General features: G+C 33.0%; 1 protein-coding gene across 1 annotated transcript in view; it reads left to right on the forward strand.

Moving 5' to 3' along the window:
• Nucleotides 1–18946, forward strand: part of LOC147064490 (uncharacterized) — a 43861-nt gene that overhangs the window by 19115 nt on the left and 5800 nt on the right. Inside the window, exons 2-6 of the mRNA XM_085957666.1 lie at nucleotides 11153–11304; nucleotides 11628–11823; nucleotides 14643–14786; nucleotides 15678–15747; nucleotides 17507–17646. Of these exons, the coding sequence (XP_085813792.1) occupies nucleotides 11153–11304; nucleotides 11628–11823; nucleotides 14643–14786; nucleotides 15678–15747; nucleotides 17507–17646 (702 nt within the window). The remainder of the gene's footprint in view (nucleotides 1–11152; nucleotides 11305–11627; nucleotides 11824–14642; nucleotides 14787–15677; nucleotides 15748–17506; nucleotides 17647–18946) is intronic.

Raw genomic sequence — 18946 nt, forward strand, 5'->3', positions numbered from 1 at the left:
CTTTATTTATTGATTTTGGATTTAAGTGATAAGTTAGAATAGCCCTGTTGGATAATGTAACAACCATGAATGAAATAGGTGCAGAAATGGTGAAAAAAAGATTTCGAATGTAATTAAGCTATTTTACTGTGCTCAATTGTCCGCGGCGGTCATTTTTAATATACTGATACTAATTAAGTTTATGTGATAATATTCCCACATATATTTTTACGTGCACGTTAATAATATCAATTTTCACTAAAATATCACTCAGTTTAAATCAACAGTGAGTTTTGAATATTTATCGAATACGTATGTCGTTATCATTAGTGAGTTGCATGCAAATTATAGTAAGTATCACATTCATGGCCCCCACAACCTAAAGCGGGCCGCCCTATCTATCGCTAAGCTTAATACCCCGTTTACAAGTGCATGGATTTACAATTATTGACAGTAAGTATTATCGCGGCCATAACAAGAAAATAATAATCACTAAGTATCACTTCTACGGCATTGCGTGCGAGCAAGCTTCTAGGATTCGTCATGAGACAAGCCAAGTCATTCAAGAATCCAACTGTTTTGCGTACACTCCATGTGTCGTTAGTACGGAGTATTCTTGAGTATGGCTCCATCATCTGGAGTCCTTATGAAGTTTCCTATAAGCTTGTTTTAGAGCGTGTTCAGAAAAAAATTCTTCGTCATCTCTATTTTAAAGTTTATAATTATTTTCCTTTTGACACCTTCTCAAACGAGTCTTTTCCGACTAATTTTCTTCAAGGCATGCTCGCCTTTCATTATCTTGAAGCTCGTATGTCACTTTTGCTCTTAAAGCATTTTTCCCTGCTCTCACGTGGTATCATTTTCAATCCCGATATTCTAGAAAATTTAAATTTTTACGCACCCGTCAATTACATGCGTGGTCGCAGCCATGCCCTATTTTGTGTGAAAGCTGTTTCCTCATGTCAGGCTCACCAGGCACCAATAGCGAGGGCTGTGCGGTTGGTCAATGCACTCCCTAGAGATGTAGATATTTTTGGCGATCCATTATATATTCTGTTTTTCAAATTCTATTTCATTGTTTAATTTGTACTTTTTGAATCATTGTGGTTTTTTTTAAATTTTATTTCTTTTCGTGTTGTGAACGTCCTGAATTAATAATTTGTTATGTACTCAACGTGTCTTTTTCAAATAAATAAATAAAATAAATAAATAATATGGGTAAACATGTATTATCCTGCAGTTGCAAGCTTGCATGCATGAATCAAAAAAGTTTGGAAGCTTCTGAATTTTCATACAGAATTTTCAGACAGTAGGACTGCGCAGTAGAACGATAGTGGCAAACCTGCCAGCAAAAAAAACGAACTATACTCATTTTGATGTTAACCGATTTTCACAACATGTTACAATAGTAACATAAAATGACAACATCGCGTCTCGCTTACTCTTGAAGAATGAGATTGGAGAGACAGTCAGCACTTTTACGTATAAACAGTTCGTGTCGCGATAGTTTTAAATACGCACTATTGCTGCCAGTAAATCCATGTACGTGTACAGGCACTACAATTATTGTATCAGAGGTAGGATGAATAGTGGATTAATTAGAAGTTTATTTAATTAACTATTTCTTTTATTCAAACGAATAATTCACAAGATTTAAGAATATATCATTCTGATTATTGAACATTATATAATTTAGAAAAACATGATTTCGAAGAGCGCTGAGTGGTAGGTATTTAATAGCCAATAGCTTAAATATTTGTCGTCATTAGTATGTCTTCCGTAGTATAATGGCTGAATGCGACGAGTTTGGGGCGTTTACCCGTTGGAGATGCCGGTTCGATTCCCGACCGGTTGGCTTACTTTTTTCAAAAAAGTTTTTTCTATTGGTTGTGATATACTCTCTCAGTTAGTGTTTTTCTAAATTATATAATGTTAATTATTATTAATTTTTTCATTAAATATTTTTTGTCTTTTTTAAAAATTGGTTAGTATTTTTAATATCTGTATTATTGTTACAGTCTTTAGAATGTCCCTCTGAAGTGGACGATACCGGTTCATAATAATAGTAAACAAGTACAATTAGTACTAAACATGTGTGTTTTATTTTTGATATTAATTTTTAGAGTTTATCAACTTTCATGCTTTTGCAAAATAATTTCAAATGTTATAATAGAAATAACGTATGAGGCTGCTTATATGTATGCTTCAAATATTAATAAGAGTTTATTATATTTTCTATGTATTTTTAATTAATATATGACGTAGAAATATTTACTGCTACGCCACGACTAAAATGTATCACTGAATGAGAAAATAAACTTGAAGCCGTGTGATCTTACTGTACGGTATCGTCTGAGCGCTTGCATTTAATGAAGTGTAGGTATCTATTGACTTTGATAGAATTTAACCGAAGTAAAGTTCAATGTATATTTAGACAGAGACCTTTCAGAATGATATCGACTTTGGAAAGGAAAAGGGGCGTAATCCACAAAAAGCACAAAAACGTTTTTGTTATGGTTTTAGATCAAAGTTAAAATACAATAATTACAAGATAAAAAGAACTTTTTATATACAACGTTTTTAAATTCTGTTCACCCATATAAACTTCACTTGACTAGTTTAAACGATCAAAAAAATTGTACTTGACATGTCATATTGATTTCCATAGCAACGCACTATATATTAATAGCATTAATAATTAAGACCCCTAGCAACCAATAATGGTGTCGAAATAACTTTTCATAGAAAACGGAATTAACTGAAAATCAATTCAATTCTGCATAAAGATAGCTAAAAGTATCAAAAGAATGCATTGGCATCGTGTTCCGATATATTCTAAAAGTTTCAAATGTCTAGCTAGTCGGAAAGTTAGTTAAAAATCGATTGCAAGATTTGTACCGGACAAAGAACCACCAGACAACCAACTTACCTTGAAGTGCATGATAACTAATAATTTGGTTTTTATATTCCTAATCTGATATCAATTATTTTGTTAATTTAAAAAAATGATGGTTAAGTCGTTTTTCCCATGCAACTTCCTTATTTATTTTTAATTGCTACCTAGCTAAATTTAGATAATAAATCGGCATTTGCAGCTTACATCCTTTGGACACAAAGTGTATTGAGTCATGTACAATGTTATTATGCATAAAACCTATTTTGACAAAATCTGAGAGTTACGCCCTTTTTCCTTTCGACAGTAGATATAGTTATCATTATAGACTCTCCTAACCCTGACAGATATTTTCAATACCAAATAACATACACATATCCTGATATAAAAAAGTATAGATGTACATTCTATCAGTAGCGCACCCAGGGGGGGGGGGCCAAGGGGCCTTGGCCCCCCCCAAAAACATTGAAATTGAAAGCCAATAGATTAGACAAATAAAAACACGGCAAAAAAAATATTTGAAATTCTCCAGCACCCTCTAGAAAAATTTCTTAGATTTTAATTTCTAACACAAAAATTTCGAAACACTAATGTCGGGTTGTTTTAGAAACTCAATCTCTAATGGAAATGTCAAAAAATTCTCGGTGTCCATCCGAATTCCGGAGTGGTGTACACCGAGTGCAATAGACAAAAGTCCGATAAACGAGAAATTAGGCTGTGTTCTGTTGGGTAGGTTTGTGCACCTATAAGTTAAATGCAATAATACTTTTTTTTCCATTTTCAATTAATATTTTGGAACTTCACTATTAAAAAACCCAAAATCGACGATAAAAATTCGGCGAAAAGTACGACTACACCCACCACCATGGGCTGACAGGGCTATAGCCTGGGGGCCCGGGCTTAAGAGGGCCCTGCGTGGCGGCTCGTCTAATTGTGAGATAAACACACACCAGAAATTTGTTATATTATAAAAAAAAAATCACATGTGGCGCTATAGATACTACTTCATCAAAATTAACATAAAAAATATGAAGTATGATGAAAATAATATGATATACGTAACTACATGATAATAATTCACGTGTATCATTTTATATAACAATTATTTTTAGTGTTTCTAGAAAAATAAAAATGTTTATTTATCCAATATCGATAGGTCGAATGCAACTTGGCTACCACAAGAGGGGGTCGTGACCAGTGGTCTATAGTATGATAACGATCGATAATATGATATGAGGTCCGACAAATCAAGAATTCAAGGGAATTATTTAACAATATAGATAAATCCACGGAATACCATTTGGAAACACTACTGTAGAACATCACATTCCCTTAAACCCTGGTGATAGGTAAGGGGGCCCGCCAAACATTCATGATGTGGGGGCCATGCCCACCACAGTCGGTGGTGGTGTAAATTAAAAAAAAAACATTTTTTCGGTGGAATTCAGCATAAATATTGTGGCTCTTGACCAGTGGTTCTAAACCGGTGCACCGCTGGCTTGTTGCATGTGCACCGCGAAAATAATGATAAAAGCAGAAAAATCCGCGAAATAGCGAAAACCGAAAAAGTCCTTCGTGAAATTATGAAAGCCGATGAAAGATCTAATGTGATTTCGATGTTGCCGAATCGATCGCACGCGTCTAAAATCTAAAATATCATGGAGGAATTTGTATGGATGGTGCTCCGTCAATGTTAGGCTCATTTAAAGGATTTGTTACCCTCGCAAAGACAAGAAATCCTAACATTATATCTACGCACTGTTTTATTTACACAGGGAATCTATAGTTTCGAAAACATTACAGCAGTGCTAAAACCTGTACTAGACCAATATTTCATCTAATCCAGACCTTTAAAAACAGGCATTTTAAAAAAAAACTTTGCATTTCTATGGAAGCTAAGTACGATTGTTTGCTTTTTCACACTGAAGTGAGGTGGTTACAGTGGCGCACCCAGGGGGGGGGCAAAGGGCCCTGACACCCCCCAAACATGAAAATTATCAGAATGATTTTAACCATTGAAATTGAAAGTCAATAAGCATTTGGGCTTAGACAAATAAAAACACAAAAATTTCGAAACACTAATGTCAGGTTTTTTTAGAAACCCAATTCCTAATGGAACTGTCAAAAAATTCTCGGTGTCCACCCGAATTCCGGAGTGGTGTAGGTCATGGCTGAGGAGGGCTGACAAGGCTCTAGCCTGGGGGCCCAGGCTGTGGGGGGCCCGGCGTGTCGGGTTGACCAGATAAACACACATAATAAATTAGCTTTAATACTAAAAAAAGTCGCCTGCGGCGCTAATATACTTCTTGGCCATGAACATTTTCAATTACTTATAATATAATTGTGCAATATATTTTTTGATTATTATGTGTCGATACTCGACAGCTCCATTATTAAAGTGGATGTATTGAAAATCGCCAATAATTCTTATGTATAAGTACCCTTAATTTGAACTAAAACACAATTTGAAAAACGTTAATGTAGTGTTTCACACTGCCTTTAATCTTAGCGGTAGGTAGGGGGACCGCCAAGCCTAGCATGAGGGCCCGTTTCAGGATGTGGGGACCATGGTGTAGGTACACCGAGTGCAATAGACAACGAGAAATTAGGCTGTTTTACATTCTCCTCCTTGGCCCCCCCCCAATATTAAATCCTGGGTGCGCCACTGCATTCTATAAATGATTATCAATTAGGCAGCGTTCCAGCAGTGGCAAACAGTGGAGGTAAGCTGTTAAGATCATACATAAATAATGCACACTAAAATTTATCAGTCATACGTGTTTGTTTTCATCGAACTAAGACTACAATTTACAGATGGTGTTAGTTAGTTTTTTTGTCCAGTAGGTACAAGAACGTCATATATAAAATTTGGAGCAATCCTGACGCCATTAATGAAGCTGAAATTAAGCAACATCATAATATTGCACACACAATACATATTATAGTATAATTATTGGCAAATACGTCATATGATTATACATAACGCTATGCAATTATCATATTCTTGTACATTTAGAATTCTATTAATCTTATATTTATATCCTATATACTATCGACCGAAGGTACTTGATGGAATTTGAATTTAAATTCTACTGGATTTAAGTTTTGTACTATTTTATTTGAGTAATGGAATAGTACAAAACTTAAATCCATTAGACTAATATACATATATACAGTGACGTCCCGTGGGGGTAGGTAGATAGAGCGTCGCTTGGGGGCGGCAGTTATCCAAAGGGCGGCAAATCGAGTAGAATCATTGGGTATATATAGATAGCTACCTAAACTTAGTAATAACGGAAATATCTTTCCATTTAAAAATTCAGCTTACTGGTTGGAAACAAAATAATTATATATTAATTACCTACTATAAAAGGTTTAACAGGACTATTTTTTTGTTTGCGATGTCTAGTTTACTTTCGTTGTCCTTGGACGTCACGTTCTTGGTGAACAGCAAGGATACGTGCATAGCTAATTTAAAATTTATCCAAATATGTTTACCAGTTACTCGAGAGTTTGGAAGTTGTGAGGTGTATTTTTAAATGTACCTAAGTATCTGAAACCGTAGACTCGCAATATTGTCTATTGACGCAGAGATAGCATTTAAATTAGATTTAATTGTATACTTATATCTTGTTAGTAATGTATCCATACAACACATTTCTTAGATATTTGAGTCATAAAAGGATGATAAAAAGTACTGTATAAAAAATGTGGCGGCATTTTGGCACTGCCTAGGGGCGGCATTTTGTCTAGGGACGTCACTGCATATATATAATAGTCAATAACACCTACCGTATATGGACCCTCGTATATCAGTATTGTTGATACAATATTGATACGAGTACCTACCTATGTAATTATCTTTTATTCGCATTGTAATTAGCCAATCGAGCAGAGTCAACAATAAATTGATACCTGGTAGCTGCCTATGTACAAAAGAACTAATCGTATCATAATCGTTCAATCACCTAATCATACCTACCATCTAGTATGATTAGTCAGAAATAATGCAATGAATAGTTACGAATAGTGAGTACAATGTAATATTGAATAGGACCGGGTATCTTCATTTGTAACTGATTTTTATCAATATGTTCATTCAAACGTACTGGTTTTCATTAAACTAAGCCTACAGTGTGTAGAATGTAGATGGTGTTAGTAAGTTTTTAAAATCCGATAATTAGACCTTACCTAATCCAAGCCACAGTAGATAATAGTAAAAAAAATATTCATTTATCTGTAAAATACCTAAAATTATGCAATTAAACCATATATAATTTTAGATATTATTTTATAGATAGAAGAATATTTTTTTCGACTATAGTTTGGTTTGGCAGACTAATGGATGCCATCTGCAATACGTATTTTTAAATCAACGAAAACAAATAAGTATGATTGAAAAAGTGTGCACTATTTTTATCGGATCGTCCATAACATACCTAAACTATTATGGTTTGGTAAGGCAGGGTTTAATTGAATTTAAAAAATTTGCCCGTACCATCTGCAAATTGTTTTTCTTAGTTCAATGAAAACAAATAAGTATGACTGACAAAGTATAGTGTGCTCTATTTATGTCGAATATTAACAACCTCCTCCCCTCGCCACTGACTGCACCCTGTGACAGACACAGGGTGCAAGTGCCGAGGTAGTTATAATATATAGGTACTATTTTCTACCGAGTCTAGATATTATATTATTATTTTTAAATAAATAAATAGGTACGCTCAGTCTCTACTTAAAATTGGGTAGATATTTTAAACTTGGAAAACATGTCAGCATTAGTGAGATTGCTGACGCTGTAGAGTGGCAGTAAGCATGTTGAGATTCGGTCCAATGTTTGTGAATACTAATCTAAGTATATCACTGAGGTTAGTATTATTCAAACGATTTTTCTGTTGAGACCTGTTAAGTTTTATAAAGGAAATTCATTAATGGTTATTTTCTGCAAGCGAATCAACTTCTTGGTTGTACTTATAGATATGGCCACCATAATGCCCCCCCCCCAGACAGGGGTCTAGTCTGGGGGCCCGGGCTCACGGAGAGCCCGGCGTGGCGAGTCGACCAAATAAGTGAAATTAACACACATCACAAATTTGCTCTAATAGTAAAAAAAGTCGCCTATTTTTCTTTAATAATGGTCATATATTTCAAAATGTGTAGTTGTGTGATGTAATAATTTTTAACTGTGTCATTTTTTGATAATAAATATTAAAAATACACTAGATACCCTTAATTTTACCGTGAACGCCACTTTTAAAACGCTACTGTAGAGCGTCACACCGCCTTTAACTTTGGCGATAGGTAGGGGGCCCAAGCAAGATCATAGCCTTGGGGCCCGCTTCAGGATGTGGGGGTCATGCTTATAGATCTCATCGGATGATGTTGGAAGAGAGTTATGAAATTTAATATTTTGAAGTTACGATAAAAATCACAGGTAATTATTAGGATTTCCTACTAGTTTTTTTCATATATTTCTTATATTTTAGAGTTTATGAACCGTGGATAGTGAGTGCACCACTGGTATAAAAAGAGATTGTCAAGTAATATAAATGTGTCGCTACATTTCAAAATCAGCCAAGTCCACCTTTAGGTATTTTTGACATTTTTGTGATTTGCTGAAGAACTACTGCTTTCTAACATTTCTGCACTATCAAAATGTGGAATTTATTAATTTTAAATATTCTATACTCGAAATAATATAAACTTTCACCCTTTGTTACTGTCTATTTGAGAAAACAAAAAGCTGTTTTTCTCCTATTCATCTATTATGGACTTGGCTGATTTTGAAATCTAGCGTCACAAATAGATACTTTTTGTTTTGTTTAATTTAATATAGTGAATTTCCACCATGAATTGAGAGTTGACAGCGTGGATGACACAGACAAATATGCATTACTTTAAGATTACGTTTTCAAAGTAAAAGAACAATAAAAAAAGGTGAAAGAATGCCGTGAAGTGAGGTGACGTAGCCAGACATATTGGACCCCCACGTAAAATCACCCAAGCTTCACCCAGTATTTTTAAATATGAGATGCCATAATATTTTTTCTTATTCCGTCATGCAACACAGTCTCTTGAAAATCGATTGAAATAAACAATAAATCTCATTAGCCAACTTTAAATTCTGATTAGAAATATGATTTTTTTCGTGCTCAATCCGTCCGAATGTCGATTCGACGAATGGACGTCGATCGCGTTTGGCATTTTCCCAAATATCTGGGTAAAGTTGACGTAACCAATGTAGATGATCGCCTCGCCAACTTATCCGGGAGGAAGTCAGTCAAGTTGTTGACTCTTTTGCCAGTATCGATTGGGAATTACTACATTGTTCCCTTCCCAGCAAGGAAAACGAGCAGGTGTTGTTATTTATTCGCCCTACTATCCTAAATAGTTGGTAAATATTTACATCCAACAAAATACTTCAATGTCTCCAATTCAATAATTCAATTGTGTTAAAAAGTTTTTTTTTTTTTAGTTTAATTAACCAATATTCATAACTAATGTGCTAATAATTACATATCGAATGTAAAACATATTTACTTAGTGTACATAATAATTATAAAATATTATTTTAAAAAGTTATAAAAACTTAATTTTTAAAAGCGGTGAGTATGTAATATTATATATTATACGATATTTAATTAGGCATACGAAATTTCAAAACGATTATTAATAAAAAAAAACGTGTTTTTATTAATTTTGAAAAGATTCCTTCAAACTCATTTAGTACGTAAGAGAATATTTTGGCTTTCAGATCACAGAATTTTTTTTATTCTATTACCTACGAATGATCAATTATTAATTATATATTATTGTCAATAAATTAGATTAAAATAAAATGTATGTGTCGTCTACTCCACAAAAATAATATGTGTTTCGGAACTATTGTAAATGGCTAGGGAAGATTAATTATTGTGTTTGACGTTTAAAATATTCATTTCAATAAAAAGTTTTTTATTTGATAAATTTTATATAATATTTTGTATTTGGAGAAAAGCATCCACTTAGCAGCGAATAACTGTTTCTCTCACGTTGATAATACAAAACGTCACCTATTATACAGGTAGGCTGAAACATGTGATTTAATATGAGTTTAGCATGGGTTAACACGTGTTTTCTTATCTCAAATAATTTGTTCATGAATTCAATCATTATGGTTGACTTTGGATATTTTCCAAGTCAATGAATATTGATTAAAATAGATTCATATAACATGCCAAACCGATAGTATTTTTTTTATTATTGTTATATGTTTTAGCAATAAAACGTTTATTGTTCTGAATAACGATTAGAAAAATGTCAGAATCGCATCAAAATTAAATTTATTTGACCTTAAAAAAATTTCAGCAACTAGGTATACAAGACAGAATTTTTTTAACTCACGTGTAAACAAATAATGTGAAATTCTTTTAGAGGACATTGTACATATAGCACTGCAATGCCCCAAATATGAAATTCACAGAGTACAGCTGCGAATTGCAGATATCTATGAGAATGTCGACGAATTGAAGGGTGTCCTGGCGGTGGGTAAGACGGAAGAGCTAGGCAAAATTGTAAAGTTATTTAACAGAATAGGAGTAAGGACCTGATCGACGGATCCCCTTCTAAAAGAGAAGAGGCGATATGACAGCGAGTCGCAGTCAAAGCCTCGGTAAAATCACAAAAAAAAAAAAAAAAATGTGAAATTCATGGTTCTAAATGTAAATAGTACTTACTATATGAGACATAAATAATATTAATTTATCGTATTGTCAATATTACTTAGTGTAGGTACACCTTTTATGTTCATATACTAATATACCGCAAATATAGAAAAACATACATACTTCTGCGTACTAATAATATGTTTAATATATTGAAATGACTAAACAGATTATGTATTATTTATATATAGGAAAGAAGAAAAATATAATTATAGCACCAAAAGTAAAAGACATAAAAATGATCTATTTTGTATTAAAAAAGTATGTAAGCATAAACGACTTTTTTAAAATATTTATAAAAAAAAACTCTATCTTGGCTTTCGTTGCCATATTTTTATATTTATTTAAAAACAGTTTTCATTTCACAAATATGTATTAATAAAGATCACTTTTTCTAAACCTTGGCAAACTTTACGGAGTAATTTTGGCTTCAAAACGTACCTATTTATAAATAATTATTGGTTTATTTATTGTCTGTGATGTTTAAGGGTAATTGACGGTTATATCATATTTTTGGGTCACCTTTGATATATTACGTACCTATCACTAAATGTAATGTTTCTTTGACACATTTCAGGTGGAAGAAGGAGGTCGCGCCGACAAAGCTGGAATTCGACTTGGAGACGTGCTGGTGAAGATAAACGGGATAGACACTGAACATCTGACCCTGGAAAAGGCCCACGACATGATTAACTCTTCAGGAAATCGCCTCAGCGTCGCAGTCACAAAGTTAGCTCTACTTATTTATATATGTATCTCTACTCTGTGCGCCTAATTTATTTCTAGACTGCTATTAGGTTACGAGTCATGTAATTTTATAAAATTATTCTGAATTTCATTTGAAAATATTTGTATGCTACGAAAATTAACGAAATGGTGCCAACCAATGTATGTAAACTATTAAAAGAAGTAATTGTATATAGGTCAATTTTTTGACTTTATTTATGAAAAGCTCGTTTTAAATCAACTAGAATGAATAAATCCACAAAATAGTAAAATTAAATAAAATGAAAAACAATATTTAATAAAAATAAAAACAATTTCTTTCGCAGTTTAGAGGATCAGGAAGCTGCGGAGAAACTTCAAGAGGAAGAAGAAGAAGAAGAATTGGTGTGTGATGTAACCAAGTTAGATCTGAAACCCCCCAGGGGGCTTCCACAAGCGGAACTTGCCCAGCGGAAATGCTGGCATCCCGTCATGCTTGACACCAGTACTCCTCCGATAATTGAAGAAAAAACAGGAGACGAGGTAATTCACAATGCGTATACTGTATTCTAAAGAAATATTAATTGAAGGGCGTAATGCATGTGTCAATTAAATGACACATTATATAAACATAATAAATTACAATTTCTAGTAAGAAGTTTAAATTAAATAACACACATTTAAATAGTTATAAAAATATACGAATTCCCTTGAGCAATTTCAGAATTAAAGATCAGATTTTCTCTGACTGCGTACATTATTATTTAAGAGAGAAAAAATAAACTCAATAGTATTATCAGTTTCTCAAAAGTAACACATGGTGATAACGTAATTACATAATTTGAAAACACTTCTGAAAAATATATCACCATTAAAAAATTTGGGTGTCGTATTTTTTTCAAAAAGATTTTTTTCTATTTGTTATAATGTGAAAATGTGATATGTGACATCAAACATTACAGTTGTAATTGATCAATTACTATTTTAACGGATATAAGATATCAACCCCACGATGATACGAATTGAGCGTCGGCATAATATAGCGTCGTGGGTCCCAGGTTCGAATCCTGGGTCTGGCAAGTACACATATTGTTTTTCAATTTGTGTATGAGTGTATGAGTCAGATTATGGATATAATAGGTTCAGCAAGTGGCTGACATCTATTTCTCTTAAAAACAAAATCTGTCAATACAAAACCTCCACTCTATGGAGGCCCATATGATCTTATTAGGATCGGACATGGTCGAAGATGTCAAATACGTTGTATATTAAATTCGTGTATTACAAAAAACTCATTAGTTAATAATTTATAGTGATATTTTATCAACATAATTACATTGTAAATATGCGATTGTAGCTATATGGATAAATAGTCGTGGCAGCTGTTTATGTTGTGTCCTAGACTTACTCTAAAATTTGGCAGACACAATAATACGTTTGACTGTTTTCATTTTGTAAACTCTGAAAACACATTTATGTCATTCATATAACTGACTGACAGAGATTTACTGACATCAATAAGGAACTAGCCTAAATACCCTGAATATTTCTACAAGCTTTTTTATGCCAAAGTACTTTTTAAAATCATCGTAAAAGCTTTGTAAATATTTATTATTTGTTCAAGAAAAGATCACTAAGAAATAAGGTTATATAATATTGAGCATTCGCCTATACGAAATAATTAACAATTTGTCATACCTTACAAAATAAGATATAAACGAGTAATAGCGCCAATAAATGATATCAAATTAAGATACATACTGAATAAAAAATAAGGTCACGGTCATAATGATAATGATACGGCAACCATTTATTGTTTCGAATTAATGATATTATTAATACTCTAATTTTAATTATTTTTGAGTGCCATTATTCACACTATTAACTTACTTAAAAATCAATATAGTTACGGATTTTCTTCATTTTCAAATGGCTTGAGCCTTGACATTTACAACGTTCCTCCTCATATCACTTCGGTTTCTGAATGCCATGCATCTTCAGCGCACCCCATTTTGCTCCACTGTCTTAGCAACGACTTGGTATTCAATGCTGATTATTTTCATGTATTTGACATACGATATATATATCCTGCTCATTTGAGTCGCAGAAGTTAAATATATATATATGGAAAAGCTGGGTTATGGACTTACGGGTGTGACTGTATATCCATATAGTATAAATCCTTAGTGACAAACTTTGCTTTTAGAAGAGATTTTTTAAAGCATTATTTTGTTATTTGGAATATTAACTTCGATTGGTCTTGTGTTCTATATTTTTAACGTCACATCAATACTACAACTAGATAACTTGATTTTCACTGTTCTTGGGATAGTTATTTAATATGATTCGACGTTTCCTTCTCTACGAAATGATAAAATTACGTAAGACAGAAGTTAATGTGAACTGTATTAATTTTATGTTTGAAAATATTAACTTTAAAACCATAAATGCATTACATAAATAAAATATTATATCTACAATATTTTTTCATTCAATTGAACATTATTTAATTGTTCCAAATTAGACATAGCATAATTTTCCATTTGTATTTTAAATAATAATTATAGCCTAGATTTATGTTAATCAAGTAAAGTTTAAATTTAATTTTCCCAACAATAACCAAATCACAGTTATCTAGTTGTAGGTAGTATTGAGGTGACGATATGTAATAAATAAACAAACGAATACGAAATAATTGGCCATGAAATTTAAGCTACCTTATCCGAGAGTTGTAAATGCCAAGAACAACGGAAACGTCATCATGCTATTTTTTTAATAACACTGAATTCGTCACACTACCTTGCAACTTGCTTAGTTTTCAATCGACCTATACACCATGTTTGGGTATGATGCTTAAAATAAAATTTATCAACTTATCCGTTAAAAATCGACAGTAGATTAAGATTTATGATGAAAACTACATCTACACTCAATGTATCTTTGGCTCACCAGTCCATTAATTATTTTTTCTTTATGTATATAAACTGTGTGAGATAATTTATGATTTTGAAATCATTATCTCTACCATTATATGACTATATATATTATGCTGAACAAGTTATATTATGTTAGTATGCAAATAAGATTAAACGCCCATGACGACGGCCAGCGGATGCAATGCGAGGCAATGTGCGATGGGCTAACCACCAGACGTTGTAGACGCACCCTCTTACCTACATGCGTATCTACTTTGTCTTATTACTCCCACTGTACGTTTTATCTCTCTCCATACCCAGACAATATAATCTAATCGGACTGCGTTTACCACCAACCATTGTCATGGGTGGTAGTTCTAAAGAAAAAATAGTGTGGGTAAAATTTAAATATTTTAATAATACATATATAAATTCGTTGATTTTCAGGAAGCCCCACACAAAAAAATCATGCGAAACCTTCGGATGGCCATGGACAAAAAAAAGATCGTCAACCCTTCGCCAGAGGTACTGATTTTCTTTCTCTGCAACAAATTCACAATAGGCGAGAAAAAAGACGAAGACGCAGAAAGATCCTGATTTTACCCTGCACCCTTACAAAAAAAATACCGAAACTAATGTATATTATTTTATAATTTTTTGTATGAATTTTTGATATAATTTAGGCTAATATCCGAAATGTATTAATACTATTGAACGATAGAATTATTTCTATGTATTTTATATTGTAATGGAATGTATTTCTGTATGTATCCTTTTCATTTTCCTTAATAATAAACATTTTAAATACATACCCGTGTTTGGTTTTCACCCCCGCCACTATTTTGAGATGTTTTAAGCATGCTTTTTTTTATTTTCCAAAACCATTATTAATATCAACATTATTTTTGTAAACAATTCATTTTTATTTTAAGTTTACAAATAATATATCATTATATAAGAAAGATCTTTAAAAAGTATATAGATAAGATAAGGAGGTGAGAGAAAATGTGAAAAACGCAATATTGGGGATCGGGATTTAAGGATAAATATATTTTTTTAAATATGACGTAATATAGACAGGGGGGGGGGTAAAAGGTTACATGAGGAAATTTGATGGGGGGATTAAAATAGCTAAAATTGTGTGACGTCATATGTGGACAGCCCCTAATATAATCAAGCTAAATTTTCTAAATAATTCTATAAACATAATATGTCACAACAAATTTACTAAATCACCAAAGAGGTTTAACCTGTATCGCAAAGTTTTTCTAATCTTCACGAAATCCAAGTCAAAAGTCACAGAAATAAATAAAAAATAATCTTATAATTTATTTTTACATTTAAATAAATATGGACACATATAATTTTTCATCATTAGCTCTAAATGTAATTATATACAACTTGTATCTAACACTCATCTCGGATCATACCATTGAAATCTAATACTGACAAACTAGAAATCAAAATTAATGGTAATTTCAGGGACCTCCAAAAAGGAAAGCTCCACCTCCGCCACCCCCTGAAGAAGACGAAGAAATTGACGGTGATCAAGGTATTTTTATAGTCTCAAGAAATATTATTACAAATCTACTCATTTATAAAAACCTGCGTCTTCTGGTAAAAAACTGGAAATATAATTATAAATCTGACACATTTTTTAAAACTATCGGAATACAAAGGAAATATTATTTAGAAATACAATCATCATTTTACATAAATTTCTGAACGATTCAAAAGTAAGTTAGCAAATAGGTCTACGTACATATAAAGTTGTGCCTATCAAATATCTGATCATAATGACACCGTTATTATTAGATGTTTGATGCTATAGGTATCAATCAATATCAAATAATATGTTCTTATTGAATTTAATAAAAATGTCTGTAAACAAGCGTTACATCTAATTGGTTTTGTAACATACGTACAACTTCCTTCACAGTGAAATTCTCCACGAACAACGCGTTATTTGTAATCTTAAAGTTATTTTGGCAATCTCTTTCCGGTACTGAAACTCACGGTGAAATGTATTTGTATAATTTACATATTGTAATCATTGAGTTTGTGATTATAGCGATGTCGCCAGATTTTATTTTTGCAAATTTGTAGCTTATGGGAATCAGTTAATTTCATTTTTAAATTATATGTAGTGTGACACCCCCGTATGGTCCCCATTTGGGGATGTCTTTGTGTATCTGAAGAGGCCCGAATCGGTATCGAAGCCAACAAATAATAAAGCGCTGATTACGAAAATAAATAATAATAAAAGAGCCCAGCCGGCAATGCCGTAAATTTTGTTAACCGTTGGAGATTTGCAACGTCGCTTTCTTTTCGCCAACGGCTCTCGTTGGAAAAAATCACAAGATGGCGCTCAGAACGCTGCAAGCAGCAAAATCGCGGACACGTCGATTGCGTCCTCCGCAAAATTAAATTATAAAAATGTAACGATTATAATATTAACGTAAATAAACTCGCCGTTTTCCATCATAATTCCGGTGTGTCAATTATCCACCTCCAAATCCTAAAACGCAGACGATAAACCAGAAACTAAAAATAAAAGTGACAGTTGAGAAATTCACACACAAAATGGAGGGGAGTGATAGTAGGTATAGTATAAGGCACCAAGGCCAAACGACCTTTTGTCCCTGTAGTATTCGCGTTTGTATACCTATTAACGAAGAGCGCTTGGGTCTGAGGGGGAAAAAAAGAAAAAGAGCCAGGAAAAATATGGGATATACTTACAGTGGTTTCTCCTTCGAATTGATTGAGTCAGCACTGCGGAATATTTTATTTTTTATATCTATGTAGATGGCTACCAAATGCCCTCTTTTTTGTCTCCTACTGTAGGAAAAAATATAAACTAAGAAGACTTTAAGAGGAGTATTGGTCGTGGTCTAGAAAATTCGATGGCGATGGCTGGATCGTAATTATTGTTTAGATCTTTGATCGACTGGTTTGGGAAGTCTGCTGTCATGGAGGTGTAGAATGTTTTAGAAAGTCTTAAGACGTGGTCGTAAACGGTTTCTACGTTCAAGTCTGAAGAGTGGTATTGCGTTCAAACCATGGGGCATCTGTGATTGTGCTAAGAGATTTGTTTTGTATAGTCTTTAGCGTTTTAAAATGTTATTTATTTATCAATAATATTTTATATAGACCTAAGTTCGTGTTACTTGATAAACATCATAATAACTTTCCAGACCTCAAGGACATAGTATACCGAATAACGATGGCGACATGTTATATATTGAGAACAGTAATAAATAATAATCAGAAGGATAGTTAAATTTAATAATAATGCTGTATATTATTGTCAGAATTGAGTATGGAGGATCAGCTAAGAGGGATGCAGCGTCAGTTGACTGCGTTGTGTGCGCTGCCAGCAGCTTTGCAACATTCTCTGGCAGCTGTCAGCCAGCGAATTAATCGCATGTTGCCACCAGAACCAGATTCTGAGGTTAGTATTTCTGCAGCCCGTGTCAAAATTACCAAGAAATGACGCTGTTTCAAGCTATGTAGGACTTACATACACTTTTCCACAAACAAATAAATTATACATTGTTTAAAACGTTACTTTAACGTTTACGTTCATTTAACGAAATACTTTTTGACAGCCCACCTCGTAAAATTTGAGCAGCTTAAACAAAACGACACTCCACGAAACCGCATGTCGTTTCTCCAGATGAACGAGTATTAAAAAATCCTGTAAACATGTCCACCAGGGAACTCAACAATAATGGGAACTAAAATACCTGACGGGTGTGGAGAAACAGGCAACCGATCTCGAGTACCTATAGAATAATATGGGATACACTTAAAAATGTGTTAAGAATACGCTTGTCCTTCGTTCTGACAACTGATCTCGGTTTATGCAGTGATGCTTTTTCAGTACTGGTGTATTTGAAGATTGCGACACACATTATTCGTAAGACACTCAAACATCCAAAACCCTATCTGAATTATATTTATTAATCTGTTCTGTCATGTCGACACTTGCTTGTTTGTCTATACTCGTACATTTGCAAATGTTTTCCATCCGCGCTGGATTACAAAAAACAAGGATATTCACAAAATGTTTTTAAACATTATTTATTTGTTTGTGGATCTATGTTTGTCTGAATCAATTGTAATTTTACTTAATGCAATGATCCTGTGAATGCATGACATCGAGTCTTTTTATATTGTCGTAGAGACAAAAGATAATGACGGTATGTTATCTACCTGAAGATTTGAAGTAGATTCTTTTCAACGTCGTATTTTTTAAATATTGGGCGTATTCCGCGCATATTTGAAATGTATTTACTTATTTGATTTCTCGATTGGTATATAGGTAAATCGTTTTACAGTGGCACCATGGGTACGGCAAATGCGGCTTGCAGTTGTAGTAGTATTGTTTGCTAGCATTGAAACAGGCATTCTCACAAGCAATTCAACACACGCGCGAATCGCCTATGGTGCCACTGTAAAATGATTTACCTTATACTTAACAAGACATTTCGTTATCTGGTGACAGTTTGTAGGTACTTACTCATCATTTATATTGGAACATTTGTAAATATTTAAATAGTTCCTTTATAATAATGAATGACTTCTTATCATTGATATACCAGGATACTCACTCACATACAAAATCTAAATATACTAGCGGAAAGTTTAACAGAAGACGATGCAGATATACAATAATGACCCTTATCGCAATGTATGTAAAGTTCATTTTTCAACTTACTTCATCTGTATTTATCTGTTTACGAAATAGT

The sequence above is a fragment of the Rhyacophila brunnea genome, unplaced genomic scaffold, assembly GCF_057557595.1.
Source record: "Rhyacophila brunnea isolate RB1 unplaced genomic scaffold, BYU_Rbru_1.0 scaffold_7, whole genome shotgun sequence".
Taxonomy (NCBI): domain Eukaryota; kingdom Metazoa; phylum Arthropoda; class Insecta; order Trichoptera; family Rhyacophilidae; genus Rhyacophila; species Rhyacophila brunnea.